Source organism: Colletotrichum abscissum (assembly GCF_030869225.1).
Source record: "Colletotrichum abscissum strain IMI 504890 chromosome Unknown Scaffold_2.1, whole genome shotgun sequence".
NCBI lineage: Eukaryota > Fungi > Ascomycota > Sordariomycetes > Glomerellales > Glomerellaceae > Colletotrichum > Colletotrichum abscissum.
Window position 1 is genome coordinate 894,519 of NW_026850098.1, and position 19,233 is coordinate 913,751.

General features: G+C 50.3%; 7 protein-coding genes across 7 annotated transcripts; 6 read left to right on the forward strand and 1 right to left on the reverse strand.

Moving 5' to 3' along the window:
- Nucleotides 1-897: 897 nt before the first annotated feature.
- Nucleotides 898-1,927, forward strand: CABS01_00992 (finger protein; the record flags this gene model as incomplete). The annotated part of the gene is made up of 3 exons (XM_060534372.1): nucleotides 898-1,272; nucleotides 1,334-1,778; nucleotides 1,821-1,927. The coding sequence occupies 3 exons, from the start codon at nucleotides 898-900 to the stop codon at nucleotides 1,925-1,927; spliced, it is 927 nt and encodes a 308-aa protein (XP_060401450.1).
- Nucleotides 1,928-3,776: 1,849 nt separating this feature from the next.
- CABS01_00993 (uncharacterized protein) lies at nucleotides 3,777-6,013 on the forward strand (the record flags this gene model as incomplete). Its single annotated transcript, XM_060534373.1, has 11 exons — nucleotides 3,777-4,001; nucleotides 4,062-4,120; nucleotides 4,178-4,316; nucleotides 4,384-4,400; nucleotides 4,454-4,568; nucleotides 4,624-4,661; nucleotides 4,722-4,749; nucleotides 4,815-4,928; nucleotides 4,985-5,218; nucleotides 5,283-5,770; nucleotides 5,833-6,013. The coding sequence occupies 11 exons, from the start codon at nucleotides 3,777-3,779 to the stop codon at nucleotides 6,011-6,013; spliced, it is 1,638 nt and encodes a 545-aa protein (XP_060401451.1).
- A 558-nt stretch (nucleotides 6,014-6,571) lies between these two features.
- Nucleotides 6,572-7,636, forward strand: CABS01_00994 (2-ketogluconate reductase; the record flags this gene model as incomplete). The annotated part of the gene is made up of 1 exon (XM_060534374.1): nucleotides 6,572-7,636. The coding sequence occupies one exon, from the start codon at nucleotides 6,572-6,574 to the stop codon at nucleotides 7,634-7,636; it is 1,065 nt and encodes a 354-aa protein (XP_060401452.1).
- Nucleotides 7,637-8,072: 436 nt separating this feature from the next.
- CABS01_00995 (uncharacterized protein) lies at nucleotides 8,073-9,897 on the forward strand (the record flags this gene model as incomplete). The annotated part of the gene is made up of 6 exons (XM_060534375.1): nucleotides 8,073-8,275; nucleotides 8,337-8,440; nucleotides 8,505-8,842; nucleotides 8,901-9,026; nucleotides 9,091-9,423; nucleotides 9,478-9,897. 6 exons carry the CDS (start codon nucleotides 8,073-8,075, stop codon nucleotides 9,895-9,897), a joined length of 1,524 nt encoding a protein of 507 aa, XP_060401453.1.
- A 1,029-nt stretch (nucleotides 9,898-10,926) lies between these two features.
- Nucleotides 10,927-12,382, forward strand: CABS01_00996 (aminobenzoyl-glutamate utilization protein B; the record flags this gene model as incomplete). Its single annotated transcript, XM_060534376.1, has 3 exons — nucleotides 10,927-11,284; nucleotides 11,339-11,482; nucleotides 11,538-12,382. 3 exons carry the CDS (start codon nucleotides 10,927-10,929, stop codon nucleotides 12,380-12,382), a joined length of 1,347 nt encoding a protein of 448 aa, XP_060401454.1.
- A 106-nt stretch (nucleotides 12,383-12,488) lies between these two features.
- On the reverse strand, nucleotides 12,489-14,022 carry CABS01_00997 (uncharacterized protein; the record flags this gene model as incomplete). The annotated part of the gene is made up of 5 exons (XM_060534377.1): nucleotides 12,489-12,996; nucleotides 13,093-13,403; nucleotides 13,458-13,630; nucleotides 13,724-13,760; nucleotides 13,825-14,022. 5 exons carry the CDS (start codon nucleotides 14,020-14,022, stop codon nucleotides 12,489-12,491), a joined length of 1,227 nt encoding a protein of 408 aa, XP_060401455.1.
- Nucleotides 14,023-16,521: 2,499 nt separating this feature from the next.
- On the forward strand, nucleotides 16,522-18,237 carry CABS01_00998 (uncharacterized protein; the record flags this gene model as incomplete). Its single annotated transcript, XM_060534378.1, has 2 exons — nucleotides 16,522-16,804; nucleotides 16,859-18,237. 2 exons carry the CDS (start codon nucleotides 16,522-16,524, stop codon nucleotides 18,235-18,237), a joined length of 1,662 nt encoding a protein of 553 aa, XP_060401456.1.
- Between the last annotated feature and the right edge of the window lie 996 nt (nucleotides 18,238-19,233).

Sequence of the window (19,233 nt, forward strand, 5' to 3'; positions counted from 1 at the left end):
TCAGTCGCAAGACACGATGCTCTGGGACATGGCCGTGCGTCTTTTGCGCAGAGTTCAATCTAGATTGTCAATTCACCGCAGCCTATAGACGAGGTCAACTTCTTTCAGTTATTGATAACGATGCCGTGAATCTCGAAAGGCAGAATTTTATAGAGGGTGCGAACTCAACCCTTGCTGAGAAGACCGCGGGCGGAGAATGCTCCAGTGCCTGTGTTCATCAGAGTTCATTTGTCGCAACAATTCCTAGTAGTTCAACTGTAATCTCAAGAACTGCTATTGAATCGCCAATTACATTCCAATCCCCGCCTCTCTTCAAAGATGGGGAGATCACAAATGTCCCTCGCGGTACTATGGATATTGACCACCTCCCGCGCATCCCCGATACGAACTCGTTGAGCAACTCGCCAGAACCACCACAAACGAATGAACAAGGCCATTATATAGGCCCTGCATCAGGTGTTTCTTTTCTCTCTCGGATACACGAAAGACTGAAGGTGCAATCTTCTGGATAGTTGAACTCGTCGGTCTTCAACTTCGGGGATCGTCCATTGCCTGGACAAGGCTCTTCGTTTGCGATTCTGCCGCCAAAGACTGTTGCAGAATCGATGGTTAATATCTCAGCGCTGCTTTGGGGCGTCCAATGACTTTCCATGATGAAGACATTGATCAGCAATTGCCGCTTTCCGTTGACGATGATCAGCTGCGCCCAGGCTGTGGGATGGACTCAACAAAAAGTGGTCCTCCGATTACATCAGCCCCAGTTGCGCAAATCAAGTAGGTATTCAAAATCCCATGGTTTTGCTTGAACTAGGTTTCCGCCAAAATCAAGGAAGCTACGGTCAATCACCAAGAGTACTAGGCCCTCGAGGATAGTAGCCAGGGTTCTACGAAGCCTTTATGGCATCAAATCTGTTTCAACTGAGGAGCACCTCACACCTGCTGCAAGGTTCAATGAAGACTTGTCCGAATGGCGAGAGCCAATTTCCTACCTTCTTGACACGGTCGGATCTTCAGCCTTGTATGTCAAGCTGGTCCTTTAGCCGAAGCGACCTGCTCCAGCTCGCCTTTTCGCACGCCCAGATACTTGTTCACAGACCATTCCTCATTAATTCCCTTAATAGCCTCTCTGGGCAGGTTCAAGAAAATGGCAGTGGGCGGTTGAGGCATGAGGAGATTCGGAAAAATGTTCAGCTTTGCGTGGACGCCGCCACAGAGATCACGAAGCACGTCAACTACATCAACGATGCCGGCGAGCTCTACAGTACGTTGTTTGTAAGTTGCTGTTTTCTGTTTGGGAATCAAACTTAGTACTTCACACTCTCACACACATGAGCTCGTTTCGTATTACGGATTCAGTGCAGTGGTTATACTCTACGTTTTCGCAATCCAGCGACGTACCGAGACACCAGAGACCTGCCTGGATTGCTTCCGTCTTGCTTCTCAATGCCATGCTCAAATTGAAAGTATTGCAACCAATGGATCACTTATGCAGCGCTACGGTGTTGTCCTCCAAGAATTGCGCCTCGAGGTCCTGCGGAACAATACGTATCTCGCGCCTGTCTCAAATCCCCGCGCTGGAAATTGTTTGACATCAAATGAGAACAACGAGATCCTTCCTGTGCCATACCGGCGGTCTCAATTACGCCCCGAGGGTGGTACCAGCGGGTCGAGACTTGCTGTTGAACAAGCTGCCGAGGGCGCGCCTTTCTGCCGATCCTTTCCGTGCTTTTCACGTCGGACTCTTCAACATGATAAACTGGGCACAATTCGATTCACTAGTAAGTAACATTTCCAACATAATACTGCTAGACTAAACACGCCTGACATGATTCTTTACCTGCCCCATAGGTCACAGGTGGGACTGGAAATTTTGATGCGTTGGTTCACGACGACTCCGCCGATCTTTGGGGCCACGGCAGCGACGTAAGGCTCAATCCCCGAAGCGTATACTCGTCCCCAAGCCGCCAGGTTTTCGAGAGATTCCTTACTCAACTTCGGAGGCAGTATCAATCGAGAGAACGGTGGTGTCCGGGGAAGGGAGATACCTGGTGCTTGGTGGCGGGAATACCGTGCTCAGATCATCTGTGTTGAGGGAAAGCGTTGCAAAAGTCGTGTCGACATGAGGCCACTGTCAAGCCCCGTTGACTAGAGTGTAAGAGGCCCGCATTCTCCGCTTTTTGACTAAATGAGGCCGGGTGCCTGGCATCTGTTCATGCGGGGTGATGGTCCCACGGAGACCGGCCGGAGTCGATTGTCACGGGTAAAGACTTCCTGGGAATGCCTTTTTGTATCTACACCTTTTCGTCAAGTCGCAATTGAACAGGAACATGCTTGCCATGTTCAGAGAACGACAAAGCACATTACTTCGGGCCCCGGCTTTCCCGAATGCAAGAACATCTACCTCCAATATGTGCCAAGAGGGCTACTGGAGGCAGATAGTTCGACGCGCTAGGAATCCTTCCAACTCATCACGTCTGAACAGGGGAATATGAAGTCCAAGACCCCCACAAGTTGAAGTTGGCAAGCTCATCATTCTCAAGTCGGAAGTGACTACTTTCATATACTAACCTACAAAAGTAAGTACGTAACGTAGGTACTAAGTCGGTGCGAGGAATCAAGGTTTTGAGTCCTGGCTTACATCTATTCGCGATTCGTCACGCTGTTCGAGCCTTTTCTGCCTTAGCCAATTATTTGAGCACTGATCGAATGTGCATTATATATGTTGCAAGTGCTGCACGGCAGCTTTTGACTGATCTCAGAATTTGAACGTATACGTGATACCCAGCATTCACGGTGTTCACAGCTGCCTGGACCAGTTCATTGACCGGCGCCGTGTTCTGTGGAACCCCGAATTTCGCTTCTCAGGAGGAGAAGGTTTTCCACATGGCCTCGAGTCGCATACCTCAACTATGCAGGCCTGCACCCGGTGTGGATACGCCTCATCGACACTATGACCTCGCTCCCATGTTGGATCTGACTCTCCCAGCTGGATGGCTCGCCATAGCGCGACGGACAGTTTCGTCCCAATGAACTGGGTCACCGCTCATAAGAGCCATCAGACAGTCAACGGGATTTCCTAAGTCACTCGCAGGGGTTGTTACGCGGCACGCCAAGGTACGCCATGCCGCTATCGACCAGCTTCATCGTTCAGTTGTTCAAGAAGCCGGGGCACTCGGAGCCGATTAGCCAGCCACCCCCATACTGTGTACTGGATCGCCAGGCGGGAGCTAAACGGCTTTCGCCATGCCTGCCATACCCCCTCCAATCATGAAGCGCCTCGGGAATCCGGTTTAATTTCCTAGCGAGAACGCTACCCGCAAACTGCCGGACTGAACCCGGATTTCGCAGCGGACCGGCGCCTCTCATGTGATCGACCTGGGGAATCGCGCGGTCTGGGGTAAGCCAACTTCGGGGAAGAAAGGAAATGCGGGGATAGCTCAGGTGTTCTTCCGTGCTAAAGTGAACCCACGGATGTGGATACGCGACGGGCGTGATGCCAGAGTCAGTCTGACAGGCCACTTGCGCCGGCTTGGCTGCTGCGCTGCTGGTCTTGGGTGACGGAGTGGTTTGGTTGCAGCCGAGGAATTGAGAAGTTTGGAACCGAACCATTGAGCTGCGCAAACATAGACGTATATAAGCGCGATATCGCGTCTGCATCGATCGCGGGAAGTGACTGGATTCCCCATGTCCCCCAGACTCCAGAGATCTGATATTCGAATCGGACTGGCCCTCAAGTACCCAGACACCGAGATCCTTGCCGAAAATTGACTGCCAGAATGGCTGAGCCAACGAAACGGACCTATTCCGGCGGCGACGAGAAGCGGGACCTCGCCAGCAGCGATGTCATGGAAGACGCGCCTCCCACTGTAGTGGCAGCCGTTGCTGCACACGAGATCGCGCACGAGGTGGAAGATGGCAAATACTCCCCTTGGACGAAATCCATGTTCAACCTCTATGGGGTGCTGTTTGTGGCGTATTGCTGCGGTGCCCTCAACGGATATGTAAGCTTGCCTTGACTTTGCGGAACAATATCGACCTGCATCATTGACAGAATGCAACAGGATGGATCACTCATGGGATCGCTCAACGGAATGACATCCTACCAACGAACTTTTGATATGTGAGCACTCCGTAGTAGCAACGCTTGGTGGAGAGAAGTAGGCTGATACAGGAGCAGGAAAACCTCGGGCTCTTCGACCGGCATCGTGTTCATGATGTACAATGTCGGATCGGTCTGTGCCATCCTCTTCACGGGACCCGTCAATGACCTTCTTGGCCGACGCTGGGGCATGTTTACCGGCGCTTTGCTCATCATTGTAAGTCAATGAGATATGGGCATCCCCACCCTTTACCTAAGGCGGACTTTGCTGACAGGTATCCTAGATCGGCACTTGCATCCAGTAAGGCGAACCAACTATTCGAGCTTTGAATTGGAGCACTGAATTCAATCTAGGGCTACTGCAAACCACATCCCTCAGTTCTTAGGTGGACGTTTCGTTTTGGGCTTTGGCGTGTCATTTTGTTGTGTCTCTGCTCCAACCTACGTGAGCGAGCTTGCTCACCCTAAGGTAAGTCGAATATTGAGAATTGCCGATGAAGTTACACTGACGATTTGTGAAACAGTGGAGAGGTACCCTGACTGGATTGTATAACTGCATGTGGTGAGAACCCTTGAAGACTTTAGTGAATCAACATCTTCCATTGAGCTAACAACATGATAGGCCTGTTGGAGCTTTCATTGCAGGCTGGGTAAGCAATTACAATGTCGGAAGAGCTTGATTCCTTTCGACAGTATACTGATTTCGGTCAAACAGGTCGCCTACGGCGCTTCTTTCATCCCCGGAGACGGCGGCTGGCGTCTTCCCGTCTGGTGTCAACTGGTCACATCCGGAATCGTTGTCGCTTTTGTGTTCTTCTTGCCAGAAAGTGTAAGCAGCCAACTTCATCTCAAGGTCAACGCTTCAACTAACCTTAAACTCAATAGCCCAGATGGCTTGTAGCCAACGACCGACATGAAGAGGCAGCAAAGATTCTGACTCAGCTCCACGGTGAAAAAGATCCCAACCATCCGATTGTGCAATTGCAGATGAAGGAAATGATGGCCCAAATCTCGAACGAGGCTAGTGATAAGAAGTGGTGGGATTACCACGAGTTGTGGAACACCCACTCCGCTCGGAGAAGACTGATTTGCGTCTTGGGTATGGCCATCATGGGACAGGTAAGACCTTCTAAGCCGCTGAAACACCGACATTGCGATTGGATCTGATGTTTATCTTCACCAGGCTTCCGGAAATTCTCTGTCCAGCTACTATCTCGTGACAATGATGAACACAGCCGGAATCACCGACGAAAAGAAGGTCCTAGCCCTCAACGCAGTTAACAGCATTCTCGGCCTTCTTGGTAGTGTTATCGGCGCCCGCCTAACCGACCGCGTAGGCCGACGACCTTTGCTCATCTACAGCATTCTTTTCTGCTCCGTCACTTTCGCCGTTATCACCGGTACATCCAAGATGGCCGTCGATGACCCGAGCAACACCAACGCTGCCAATACCACCATCGCCTTCGTCTTCCTGTTTGGTGTCGTATTTTCTCTGGGCTGGACAGCTCAGCAGAGCATGTACATTGCCGAGACTCTCAGCACCTCCACTCGTGCCAAAGGAACTGCGGTCGGCAATTTCGCCTCCTCGGCTATCTCGCTGGTGCTTGCTTACAGTTCTGGCCCTGCATTTGAGAAGATTGGCTACTACTTTTACCTTGTCTTCGTCTTTTGGTGCGTTACTCATCAGTCAAAGATATTCGAGTTCCATTTGTCAATTCTAATCTTTATTTTAGGGATATCTTGGAGGCAATCTTCATCTACTTCTTCTTCCCGGAGACTAACCACAGAACGCTGGAAGAGCTTGAGGAGGTGTTTTCCGCGCCTAACCCCGTCAAGAAGAGTTTGGAGCCTCGTTCCGCATCAACCGTGTTGGAGACTATGAAGGTTCCTAATGAGAAGTTTGTAGAGGCCTAAATTAACGAATGTCTGATGACGAAACTGGTGGTTCCTCGGGGACTCAGAGGCAAAAAGAAGTGTAGTTCGAGTCCCAATACAGCTTTTGCAGTAAATTTATGAGTTCTTGACTTGAACAACTCTCTTCTGCGCATAATTAAATAGTTATCCCAAGTATCCTTGCTCAAAAAGAGGCAGATTGGTTTTTAATAAGTTACCCTCGGTGTTTGTCACTGGGCGTCGGTTTGGGATGTGGGTTGGCGGATATGCATCGGCTTTCTCACCGATATCGTCATCCTGCTGGGAATAACGTGCGGGGGTTAACATCGCACCAGAATACTTCTGTTTATCTGAATACTTCATGCTGTTAATCCGCATGAGCACATAATGGGCGCTTGCAAATTACCAGTCATCAATGACTGTCTCGGAGCTTCTCTCATCGATATAGGTCGGCATTTTAAAACTTTGGTCTCACCAAGGATTCATCACCAACCAATTATTATTTCGGCAAACAACGTCCGGAGATATCTCTTCCACGGCTGTTCACGGATTTTGAATTCCCAGGAGCATCCTCAGACAATGGCTGAAAATAGGCCCATCGTCCTCCGCCTTGGCGAGGATGTCAAATACAACCACGATTACTACAAGAATGTATTCACAGACCGATTCACCGTTGTCCCCAACGAGGAACCGGACCGAGCATCTTTCATCAAAGCTCTCAAAGAGAAGAAATTTGGCGACTTTTCCGCAATATTCCGCCCTCATTTCCAGACCGGCGGCGAGATGGGCCAGTGGGATGACGAACTCATCGACCTCCTACCCTCATCAGTCCGCATCTTTGCCTCCGCAGGAGCAGGTTTTAACTGGGCTGATGTCGATGCCCTCGGTCGACGCAAGATCTGGTACGCTAATGGCGCAGGTGCCAGCGACGAAGCCGTCTCGGACACGGGACTTTTCATGATCCTTTCAGTCTTTCGCAACTTTTGGAGGGCACAGAGAGCGGCAAGAACGTGCGATCCTGAGCAATTTCTTGCCATGCATCGTCTGGTGGGAGGTATATCGTGGAGCCCACGCGATCATGTACTTGGGATCGTGGGACTTGGGAACATCAGCAAAAAACTCGCGTACAAAGCCAGGACTGCGCTGGGTATGAAGATCCACTACTACGATGTGGTGCGATCACCCTTAGAGGTCGAGGAAGCCTTGCAAGCGACCTTCCATCCGACTCTACACGAACTCCTGGCTGTGTCAGACTGCGTGACGCTTCATACTCCGCTCAATGCTCATACGCATGACTTGATCAATAAGGCAGCTTTCACGGCCATGAAGGATGGAGCTCGACTCATCAACACGGCGCGAGGCGAAGTGGTCAACGAAGAAGCCTTGATTGAGGCTTTACAAAGCGGGAAGTTATCAGCTGCTGGCTTGGATGTGCATTATCACGAACCACAAGTTTCAAAGACACTCGCGGATATGGAGAACGTAACTCTGACGTGTCATAACGGCGGAGCGGCTATCACCACACGAGTCAACTTTGAGCTGAATGCGATGAAAAACATCGTTGAAGTGGTCGGGAGTGATGGCACTACAGTTGGCAAGCCGTTGACGCCGGTAAATCAGAAGGCGTTCGAGTCATCTCCGTAGATCACGATTATCTCTTGAGCTCTTCCCGAAGATATTTCTCCTCGCCTATCTTTTCCAATCTTGTCCAATGTTTGCATTCAAATCGACTCTAGCTGGTGTTGCCATGATCGCCGATCAGTATTCCATCCAAGCAAACCACTCCTCCGGCATTCTTCCCGATGTTCGGAAAAGTCGGGGCAGACGTCGTATCCCGGTGTTGAAAGACAACCCTGGAGCTATCCGTCCCCTCCCCCGCAAGCCAAGAATCCGGGGCCCCAGATCAGAGGCAGCGTCACAGGGGCATCCCGCCGGCTTTCTCCCCGGAGCTTCAATCCCTACAACGTTCCCGGCTTTCGTTTTGTTTAAATAGTACGGCTGAATACTTTGAGCATAACGTTGCCACTTTGGAAGAAACCCACGGCTACCAACTGCTCCGTCAGGGCTTGGAGCTTTTACGATGTCTGAAGCAATCCAAGCACAGAAGCAAGATGCCGAGCATACAGAGAAACGGCAGACTCTACTGCCAGAAGAGTTGCCTCTGCCTCAGGAGCTAGAGCACATGGGAGCCGGTGAGCTAAGGCTCCTTGAAAGAGGTCTAACACGGCGTCTTGATCTCACCTTGATGCCATCGGTGTTTATTCTGTTCCTCCTGAACATTCTGTACGTTTAGAAACACTGGCCAAGTACTTCACTCATGCTTTCCCTGCTAACGACCCTCAAGCGATAGGAACAACATAGCAAGTGCGAAGATCACAGGTCTCACAGAGACACTTAACATAACAAATGCCGAATACAACACTTGCCTTCTGATGTTCTATGTCGGTTGTAAGTCGCGATCATGTCGACCTCACAAACCCATCTTGAACCTTCACGCTGACCTAGTCACAAGACTGCATCACACAGGTTCCTTCAAATCTCATCATCGGAAAAGTGAGGCCTTCTTACTACATCTGCCTCATCACCTCTTTATGGGGAATTATATCCATGTGCCAGGGCTTCACAACCAACTTCGCTCAGCTGGCAGCAGTTCGTTTCATCCTTGGCCTAGTGGAGGCCCCCTTCCTACCCGCCGTCTTTGTTTTGATGTCATGCTGGTACAATAGAAAGGAGTTGCCTCCGAGAATCGCGATTCTATATGGAGGAAATATGCTCGCCACGGCATTCTCAGGACTGATCGCCGCGGGAATTACCTCTGGGATGGAAGGCAAGGCAGGCAGACCCTCATGGGTAAGTTTAGAAAGCCAGAACCTGCATCGTCAATGAAAGCCTGACTGATAACTCATAGGAATGGCTCTTTATCATTGAAGGCGCCATGACTGTAGTCATTGCCCTTCTCCTCCTGCCGTTGCTCACAGATTATCCACTACAAAACAAGCATCTCTTCATATCACGAGAGCATCAGCTCTACGCTGTAAGTCCTACATGATCCTAATATGGACACTTTTACCCACTTCCCTTTACTAAACCTTGAACAGGAGTGGAGAATCCGCAAGGAGAATGCAGGAATTGTTGACGAAGACCCAGAGTCGATCTTCTGGGGGCTCAAACAAGCCTTGATCGATCCCAAACTCTACCTTTTCATTGTGCAGCAAATGGCGTTGATCACGGCGCAAAGTTTCAATAACTTCTTCCCCTCAATTGTGGGAACTCTTGGCTACGGCCAAACAACAACGCTTCTCTTGACCTCGCCGCCATACTTCTTCGCATTCATCGTTTCACTGTGTGTATCTTTCCACGCGTCACATAAGGACGAACGTGGCTATCACATCGCTGTCCCAATGGTCTTTGCTCTGCTTGGAAACCTCTTGGTAAGTATAGCAAAACCAGCTTTAACCCTTATCTCATAAACTCACATCGATTAGGCCATGTTTGTGCCATCTCTCGGTGGAAGATACTTCTCCATGTTTCTCATGACCTCCGGCTCCTACGCGCCCTACAACCTATGCGTTAGCTGGCTCAGCTCTTCTCTTCCACGGCCTAGAGCTAAACGTGCTGCTGCTTTAGCCATTGTCAACTTTATGGCTGCTGGGGTGGCGCACTTTTACACAAGTTACATGTTCCCTGACAGCCAGAAGCCGCGGTACTACGCCGGTGGGGCGGTCATGTCTGGAGCGTGTTTGGTGTGTGCAGGTGTAGCGTTGTCGATCAAGTATTACCTCAAGAAACAGAATGAGAATTTTGAGGAAGAGGAGCGCTTGGGTGTCACAAGCCATACCCATATCAAAGGGTCAAAAGCTGGGCATGGTGGTGAAGGGGTTGTCTCGTTCAGATACGTGCATTAGCTTCAAAGGTTGCCAGCTAGCATTACCATCGACAACTTCTTCTTAATAACTGCTCAAATCCTCAAATTACACGAGTTGATCCATACTTATCAACGCAGTGCCGGGAGCACCTGATGCCCATTGGATCGTAATTTTCCCTCATCAAGTGATTAAAACTAGAAGAAATTGTGTCGTCAACAAGAGGTCAAAGGGCCGAAATGACGGTGAGAGTTTCTTGGCAGACTCAGTTGAGTATTGGAATCTTGATGACAACAGGTCTATTACATGACGTGATATCGTAACCACTGTCAGCACCCACAACTGATAGTCAGTGGAACAAATCAGCAGAGAACGCTACCATTCCTTGGCAATGATTGCGAAGATAGCCGTCGGCAAAAGTTTTTGACGATCGGCTATATTTAAGCTTACTTGCCAAGCGTGGATCCGACCCCACCACTTCCCCTCGATGCCGTTTGGTGACAACGCGGAGGCAGACAGGAGCAGGGTGGACCGACTTTTCCACGGCAAAGACGTACGCGGGGCCCCAAGTTCTTGCAAAGCCGATCGGACATGGAAACTCTCCCGGAGAGCCGGACCAAGCCCCTCGGATGACATATCGGCGTGATGAACATGTGGTAGAAAATGCCTATCCCTTCTGCCAAGACCGGTATCTCTAGAAGGAAGTGGAGATTGCATTGGGTCCAAGTTGTCAACATTCTGCTGATGAAAAGCCCCTCTCCTCTTTCGCAAAGCTGGGCATATGTCCGCAGACCCCTCGTCTTCTTTAGACAACGAATGGCATATCTCGGCGTGCAGCCGATGAGCGCTTTATTCGTGTAATTGCCAAGATGTCAAGTTTTTGGCGGGGGGTAGCTGTCTCCATCTACGGGACCATGTGCAGAGGGAGAAAAGTCTGTCAACAGCGGAGGAGCATTTCCTGGGTAGCGACATACATATAAACACATCAACCTATTACTCATGTAGCCACGAATTCCGAACGCAAGTTCTCCCACTTCGTCATCTCTATCTGCTCACTTATTTGGGAACATTATGGGTGTCCAAGGACCTCTCACGGTGCTGGTGGCAGCGCTTGGTATTAGCTCAGCTGTGGCATTCAATGTGATTCCTCGCCAAAGCAACGGCACCGGCGAAACGAGCCCTTACTTTTCGGACGTATCTGATTACATCGATTCCATCGTTGATGAGTTATGGCCAATCAATAAGGAAATCCACGACAATCCCGAGTTGGGATATGAAGAGATCAAGGCCCATGAACTCCTCACTTCCTTCATGGAATCCCATGAAGGGTGGAATGTCACCAGATCCATCTACAATATCAGCACCGCATTCGTCGCAGTGTTTGAAGGATCGAGTGAGGGACCTGTGGTTTCCTTCAACGCTGAATACGGTGAGTCTATCACGAACGCGGATCTTTCGCTTCGAGGCTGACTGGTTTTGGCAGATGCCCTACCTGGACTAGGGCACGCGTGCGGGCACAACCTCATTGCGATAGCCTCTGTCGGAGGAGCGCTCGCTACCGCTGAGATCATGCGTGCCGAAAGCCTTCCTGGTAAGGTGATTTTGTTTGGCACTCCTGCTGAAGAAAGTAAGTCACATCCAGTGCATCATGCCCTTGACGCAAAGGCTCACCCATACTTAAGGTCTTGGTGGCAAGGTCAAGCTCCTTGAAGCTGGCGCTTTCAGAGACCACAACATTGATATCTCACTCATTTCTCACCCCACGAACAGCGGCGATTCCCCATACATGATCACAACTTCAACCGACCGTTTTGAAGTAGAATACTACGGAAAGGAGGCTCACGCCGCCGCTTCCCCTTGGGAGGGAATCAACGCTCAAGACGCCCTGGTTTTGGCTAACAACGCTATTGCTCTCCTCCGCCAGCAGACGCGGTCGACCGACAAGATTCATGGCATCATCAGTTCGGCCGGAACACGCATCAACGTCATCCCCGCACTTGCGCAGGCTTCCTTCCAGATTCGTTCCGCCGAGGACGAGGCCCTGGAGGAGTGGACCGAGCGAATCATTAAATGCTGGGAAGCCGGTGCTTTGGCCACCGGTGCTGAGCTCAACGTCACCAAGCGCCCCTACGGCTACTCCAACATGGTGTCCAATGACATTCTGGCTAGTTCCTGGTCAAAGTACTTCACCGAGCTTGGTGGTGAGGTTCCCAACGCCGAGGTCGATAAGCTGCGCGAACCGAGTGGTAGCACCGATCAAGGAAACGTCAGCAAGGACTTCCCCACGATTAGCCCTTTCTTTGGAATCATGAACGAGAATGGCAGTGCCCCAGCTGGCGGCCCTCATACTGCTGCCTTTGAGGTAGCTGCCGGCAGTCGGGCTGCATTCGATAAGACCATTATGGTCGCGAAGAGCATGGCTGGCGTTGCCATTGATATCTTGACTGTTGATGGCATGCTTGAATTGGTCAAGGAGGAGTTCGAGGCTACTCAGACGAAGCGCAGAAGACGCAGGTCAATTCATTAAGCCTATAATGCCGGTGTTCTTATTGATGTACCCACTGGTCCTCAATGGTTGCAGAGTAGCCAAATCTATTTTTGCTGCACACAATCTTCAATGTTGTAGTGACTTGTCAATCCGTCTTCTGGACGATTTCTGTGCGAACAAAAATTTTATCCGTCGACTCATCATCTCTCATAGCACGCCCGCCCTGCATTTCGCCAAACTCGGAACGCTTATGGCTCGCTTTCCTTCCCCCGATGACCTTACTGTCCGTCTCTTTATGCATATCATCCATCTCAAGGTTCTCTTCCGAGTCGGTCATGACCATGAACCCACCAGCCCCTCGGGAGTGAGGCTTTGAGGCTGAGATGAACGTACGAGGTCCCGTCGCTCCAGACTTGCCACCATTGTAGTATTTCGCATGGGGATTGGTTCGGTCTGCACTCGATCGAAGGGTACTGATGAATCGGCCAAAGATGCGGTCGAAGACGGGCCGGAGGATCGGTGACGACGATACCATGAGTGCGACGCCCATTTCAGCTGAGCTCCACACCATAGCGTTCGGCGATGTAAAGGAGAAGTCAAGGAAGTCGACGCTGAATACCGAAGCAAGCCGCAGGGCTCCGAAAATGATTGTCCTGTGAGCAAGCTCATCTATTAGAATTTTTTCAAATATGATTGGTTCGACCTTGAATAGAACGCACTATGGCCAAGCAGCTTTGGGCTTCACTTACAGGATACCGGCTCCGAAGATGCCTATGAGTGCGATTCGGTGCGCACTGGAAACTTGGAGCTTCAGCACCATAGGGATAGGCAGAATGAAGATGATCAGATCGACGATAACATCGACCACGCCCACAGCAGCAAAAGCTGTAATCTGATCACCGCAAACTCCCCCTGGAATCGTTGGATTCCATTGCATTGCGATGGGTCTGCAGATAAGTAACCCAATGAGAATCGTCATCAAAGTCCAAGCAATGCATAAGCCCATGGTTGCCCAAGCCGCAATCTGTTGACCAGGCAGTCGCTGGTTAATGAACTGAGTCTACATCGATATGAGGGAATTTCGATCGCTCTGACGCGGGTCTCAATTGCTTACCTTGAACGGGCGGACAAAGAAGATGCGTTGAAGCATCCAGCAGATGCTGATCTTAAGTGACCCAAGAGACACAGCGTAGACCACTTGACTAGCATACCCAAACTTCATCAACTTCTCAATATGCCACGGCTGGAGCTCGGAGACGTGATGGCCTGCACCACCGAGGAAAAGCACTGAGATTTGTTGGTCAGTCATGCATCGACACAAATGTGATACATTTCTACTGGTGAGACTGAAAGACAACAGGTAGTCAATGCCATACGTACTCATGAAATGCAGGACTACAAAGGCGTAGAACAGTATCTGACGAATTCATGATCAGTCTATTAATTACCCCAGTGTTCACGGATTTGTCCTCGTTTCATACCAGCGCTACCATGTACAAGCTGTCGTCAACTCCAAATGGAACCCGGCGCATCTTTCGCGAGTACAAACGCAGCCCCGTCCATACTGTGACGAGTGTCACCAACACAATGTTGGTATAAATCACCTGTGTAGCATTTGGGTTTGCTGCTAGTGTCACGACGGTTGTCGTGATCCGAGAGAGGTCCGAATCGACAGCCATTGTCGTCACGCTCTCAAAGCTGTTGTGTTTGTAACAATTGTGTGGTTGGCGGGGGAAATCAAGTCGGTACTTTCAACAAGACTTCGAATTCAATCCCAGACAGACTTGACAGAGTACGACTGGTGTGGGTATCGGGATTACGTCTTATCCTGTGAGTTCCTGCGGCACAGCTATCTTCGTCAAAACTTGCATGACTCCATCTCGGCGGATGACGAATGGGGACCATGCAGGGAGTCAGGGACGCATCTGCATTGAGACGTTGACCCTGGCGATTCTAGCCAAGTCTTCAGATCCTTCTTGTCATGCCTGTGCCTGGCAGCCTTCACCCTCCTTGAACACATTGAGCCGACGAAATTGTGACAGGGCTTCAGTATTGGATCATTTGCTTGTTGCGCTCACTCTATCCCATATTGGGCAGGTCGTCATAGTTATGCAAGTTGAGGTCTGCGCAAGCAGCATTTCAGAGCGCTCTTCACAGCACATTGCACAGATTTTTATTCACCAAGGCTGACAAAACACATACAGTGGTTTGCCAGATTTCTGAATCTATATTACCTACTCAATTGAATTCACCTCGCTCGCGACACAAACGAATATACTTACACCAAGAAGGGGGTTCTAAAAGTCGTCCATTCTGCAAACCACGCGTGACATGCAACGCTCCTACAACTTTGTTCCTTTTCGCAAGCAATTACCGGAAACCTGGGTTCTTTGACGATAAGCAAGCCACGTACCCGGTAATACGGCCAGCTGCACTCGGGAGGCGCGCGTGGCGGCGCAGCCAGTTCGCGCGACCTTTTCGCGAAACCAACCATCTTCCGACTTCCATCGTAAAGCAAGGGGCATGCCACATCGAATACCTTCGTTAGACACAATGATGATGCACTAGCTCCTTCTATTGATCCCTCCAGTCTTCAATGTTTCAGTTATCTACTATTGTGATTGTTGATTTGCTCCTGGGATTTGTACCTCCCGCCATGTAGTAGGGAGACAAACTCGTTACAGGATGGCGGAGCCCAGCGTGCACATTCCGGTGTTGCTCATATCTCTTGAGGTAACCTGAATAAGTGGCTGAATCAGAGGACGACAACGTTGCAGATTGTTAGTTACCTCATGTCTGCAAGACAGAATTCCTCTGCATTGCGTCATGAATCATAATAAAGGAGCAGGTTCTTGAGGGGTATAGGTTAGTAATTGAACCCGATACTTCGGCAAATTTCCCTATCATTCGCGGCTTCAAAAAATCGATATTCCAGCCCTGTAAGTCAAACCATAGGCTATCTCGGCAGAATGCCTATGATATTCGTCACATTGCTCGCCTGAGTATTGCTTTTCATCCTAGATAGATCGTACGACCAACGAAATCTTGGAGGGCTCTTGAGCCAATAAGAACTGTTGTCACCTCAAGATACTCTGTTGCTTTGGTGTTGCGCAGTTTTTGAGGTCCCTGGTTGCCAAGCGGGCCTTGTGGGCTGGGCCATGTTGGACCTTGGACTGGGGACAAATTCTTGAGCGCGGAACATCCTGGATGCTCCCGGAGGCCAAGGGCCTCAAACGATCCTGGTAAAGACGGGCGGTTGAACATGATTGAATTTGCTCCTGCGAGTCGCAACGAAAGTCCAATATCTCTTGCGACTTTCTGCTTTCCATCGATTTTGAGGACAGAAATGCTGGTAGGCATCACTTGGGCTGTCAGTAGACTTCAGGTGCGTCGCTCACGTTCAGATGATACTAAATCCTATTCCTACCTGTACGTAAAAGTGTAGAGTGAACTTCAATATGATTCATACTCTGGCAATAAAAATAAGATGGCTGGCTTTTCGTGAGAAGTAACGTTGGTCTTGTCAACCAACAAACTTCTTCACCCGCTCATATAAATATCCCTGTCTCCAAACAGCCAAGCCGGCTAGCAGGGATGACGTTCCACATTATATGCGGTTGGAGAGAACCTGCACTTGAGCCTTGAAGACATCGAGGGTTACGTTCGGACATGATTCCCGACCGGTCGTGTGCCCATTGATTTCGGTCCAATTCCAACATGTCAAAATATTGTTAGGATTTTGCAACGTAACCTTATTTCGGTCCTCCGGCCCTTTGAAGGGAGTCACTTCAGAAGCCTCACACATTATTCAGGATGCACAAGCATGGCTCTGCGTGTACAACACACCACCGAGAATGAACGAGATTGCGCATGCAATAGAAGCGGATACATGCAGTCTTCAGACCTAAACCAAACCACGCGCCCGGTTGTGGGTATTTCCCGGGAATCAATATTGGGGAACTATGGCCGAAATATTTCGCAGGGCCTGAGCAAGCGTATTCCTCCTGGCGTTGGGATATAAACCCGAAGCTACATCGCTGTACTTGCAGCCTTTTGGTGATGCTCGAGGCCCTTTCGCTTGGTCCAGACCACCCCCCCGAGTCATTCTTGGCCCCCTTCTCCTCTCCTACATAATTCCGATTCATCATACATCTAGCACTCAAAAACTACAGGTCAAGATGCTTTCAACAGTTTGGGACTACGTCATAGTTGGCGGTGGCCTCGCGGGTTCTGTCATCTCAAGCCGCATGTTGGAGTACAATAGTTCCCTGAACATTCTCCTCATCGAGGCTGGCGAAGACACCCGGTCGCGTACCGACATTCTTTACACCAACGCTACGAACCTCATGGGTGGCGAGCTCGACTGGCAGTATCCGACTAAACCTGTCTCCGCGCTCAATGACCGCAGTCTTGTCTACAACCAGGGCAAAGGCTTGGGAGGTGGCGCCGCGATCAACTCTTGTAAGCAGCCATTGAACTTTCTCGAGACTGACTCGAAATACTAATAGTACCCAGGTGGTTATACTCGTGGCCCCAAGGTGGATTATGATGAGTGGGCTGAAATCGTAGGCGACTCGCGATGGAGCTATGATAGCCAACTACCCTGGATGAAGAAGGCCGAGGATTGGTTCAGCACCAACAGTACCGCTCAGCACGGCAATGGGGGTCCTCTCCACGTTGCTTCCGTCACATCCACAGGCCGATCATACCCCCTCCGCGACGATGTTGCGGGGGCTTGGCAAGAACTCGGAGTTACGGGTTTGCCCAACCTCGACAGCAACGCCGGCGATAACCTTGGTCGCGCCGAGCTCACCGAGACCAGACGTAACGGTCTTCGTGAACTCACACCAGTTATCTACCCCCTCGATGGTATCACCGTATTAACCGACACTCTGGTTGAGAAGATTATCCTTGCCAAGAATTGCAGCAACGGGGAGCTGAGGGCAACCGGCGTTCAGCTCGCCAATGGTACCCAGATCTCCTCCAAGAACGTAATCTCGGCGGCCGGAGCATACCGATCTCCCCAGCTGCTCATGCTCTCTGGTATCGGCGACGCTGAAGAGCTGCAGAAGCACAACATCTCAGTCAGGCTCGACCTACCCGAAGTTGGAAAGAATCTCATGGATCACATGTCATTCTATCAGTTCTGGAAGCTCAAGAACCCCGAGAAAGGTCTCGCGCTTGGCTCCAACAACCCACTGTTCTCACAGCCCGAGTTCGCTACCGGCTACCCGATTGACTGGGTTGTGTCCACTGATGTCGACAAGACAGGCCTTGCCGCTGCCATCGCCGAAGACGAGGGTGCTGCACCAGACGCCGCGACTCACTCGCTTCTTAAGACAGGCCGAAGTTTCCTTGAGAACTTTATCATTTACCAGGCCTACAGTGCCTCGAACCCTACCGTTCCTTTGGATGGATCGCACATCTACACCAATGTAGTCTCTTTCCTACCCACCTCCCACGGCACCGTCGGTCTCGAATCCTCCAACCCCGCAACCGGACCAATCATCAACCTCAACTACCTTGAAACCGAGGTCGACCGCTACGTCTACCGCGAGGGCATACGTCAAATGACCAAGCTGATGCTGAACACCACTTTTGGCAAGGACTTCATCGCCGGTGAGACTGCGCCAGATGCTTTTGAGCCTGTGTCGCTTGATGACACTGACGATTATCTCAACTCTCGTCTGGCAGCGGGAGGTGTCACGACGTGGCATCCTCATGGCACGTGCTCCATGGGCAAGGTCGTTGACTCCGAGTTCAAGGTGAGAGGTGTGAAGGGCCTACGTGTGGTGGATGCCTCAGTTTTGCCTGTCCCCATGGCTGCCCATCTCATGGCTCCGTTATATGCCATGTCGGAGCAGGCGGCTGCTATCATCACTGGAAATGCCTAGAGGCTCTGATATGAATATCTAATACACACTTGAGTTCATGATAACAATAGACTTCATCATCGCACTTGCGAGGCTTTACATGATCGATCAGAGAGTACTTCGAGGATCTTTAAAAAAACACAGCTCGTCTAGACTTTTCACGAGGAATGCATTCTTATGATCGAAGTCTTCTTCAGGCTTTCATCATTACTACATAGACTTCGGAGCATCGCTTCTCTCCAGCCTATCTCTCTGCTTCGCTGGAAACAATCCCAAAATGGAGAAACTTATTTCGATTGGTCATCTTGAAAGCAAGTGGTACGCTAATATGCCCTCGTTTCCTATATATTCTCCGCTTCGAAATTCCAGGCGGAACTGTCGTCATCGGCAACGAGGCTGGAGGTGAGACTCTCTATGTTTTCTGGCATTTCATGGGCGAAATTTCGTTCGACCACGGCACTTCAGTCGATGTGAGACATTTAAGAGGTTTTATTGATGAATCTAGCTGGATACAAAACTAGCATATCATGACTTCATTGTAATGAAAGTGACCTCGTGAGTCCCAACGTTTTTCACGTGCACTTTTCGGATGGTTGGCAGGCAGCTGACTCTTTTTTCTTCTTCTCTTCTTTTTACTTCTCTTCTTTTCTCTTCTCATCAATCTTATTGTGTATCGAAGTAGATATACCGGTGAAAAGCTGTCTCTCGATGGAATCTTGCTCTAGGTCAGCCTCTTTTTCTTTGTCGGTGGGAATTTGATATGTCGAGATATCATTTGTACTCGACGAGTGATGCCCAGAGGCACCACTTACGTGATGGCCACCCCTTGTGGCCGCAACAGCCCCCTGGGAGGGGTGACCGCCCTGTGTGCCAGTCCCAGTCTCGGGAGGACCATTTCGATATTGGTCATTGCGGCCACCGAAGTATTTCTCGCCCCATCCTTCTTTAGGAGTATGATCGGTGGGCCCTTCGTCGATGTCTTTTTTGGGTGAGGATGATGGCGTCTCGGATGACTTT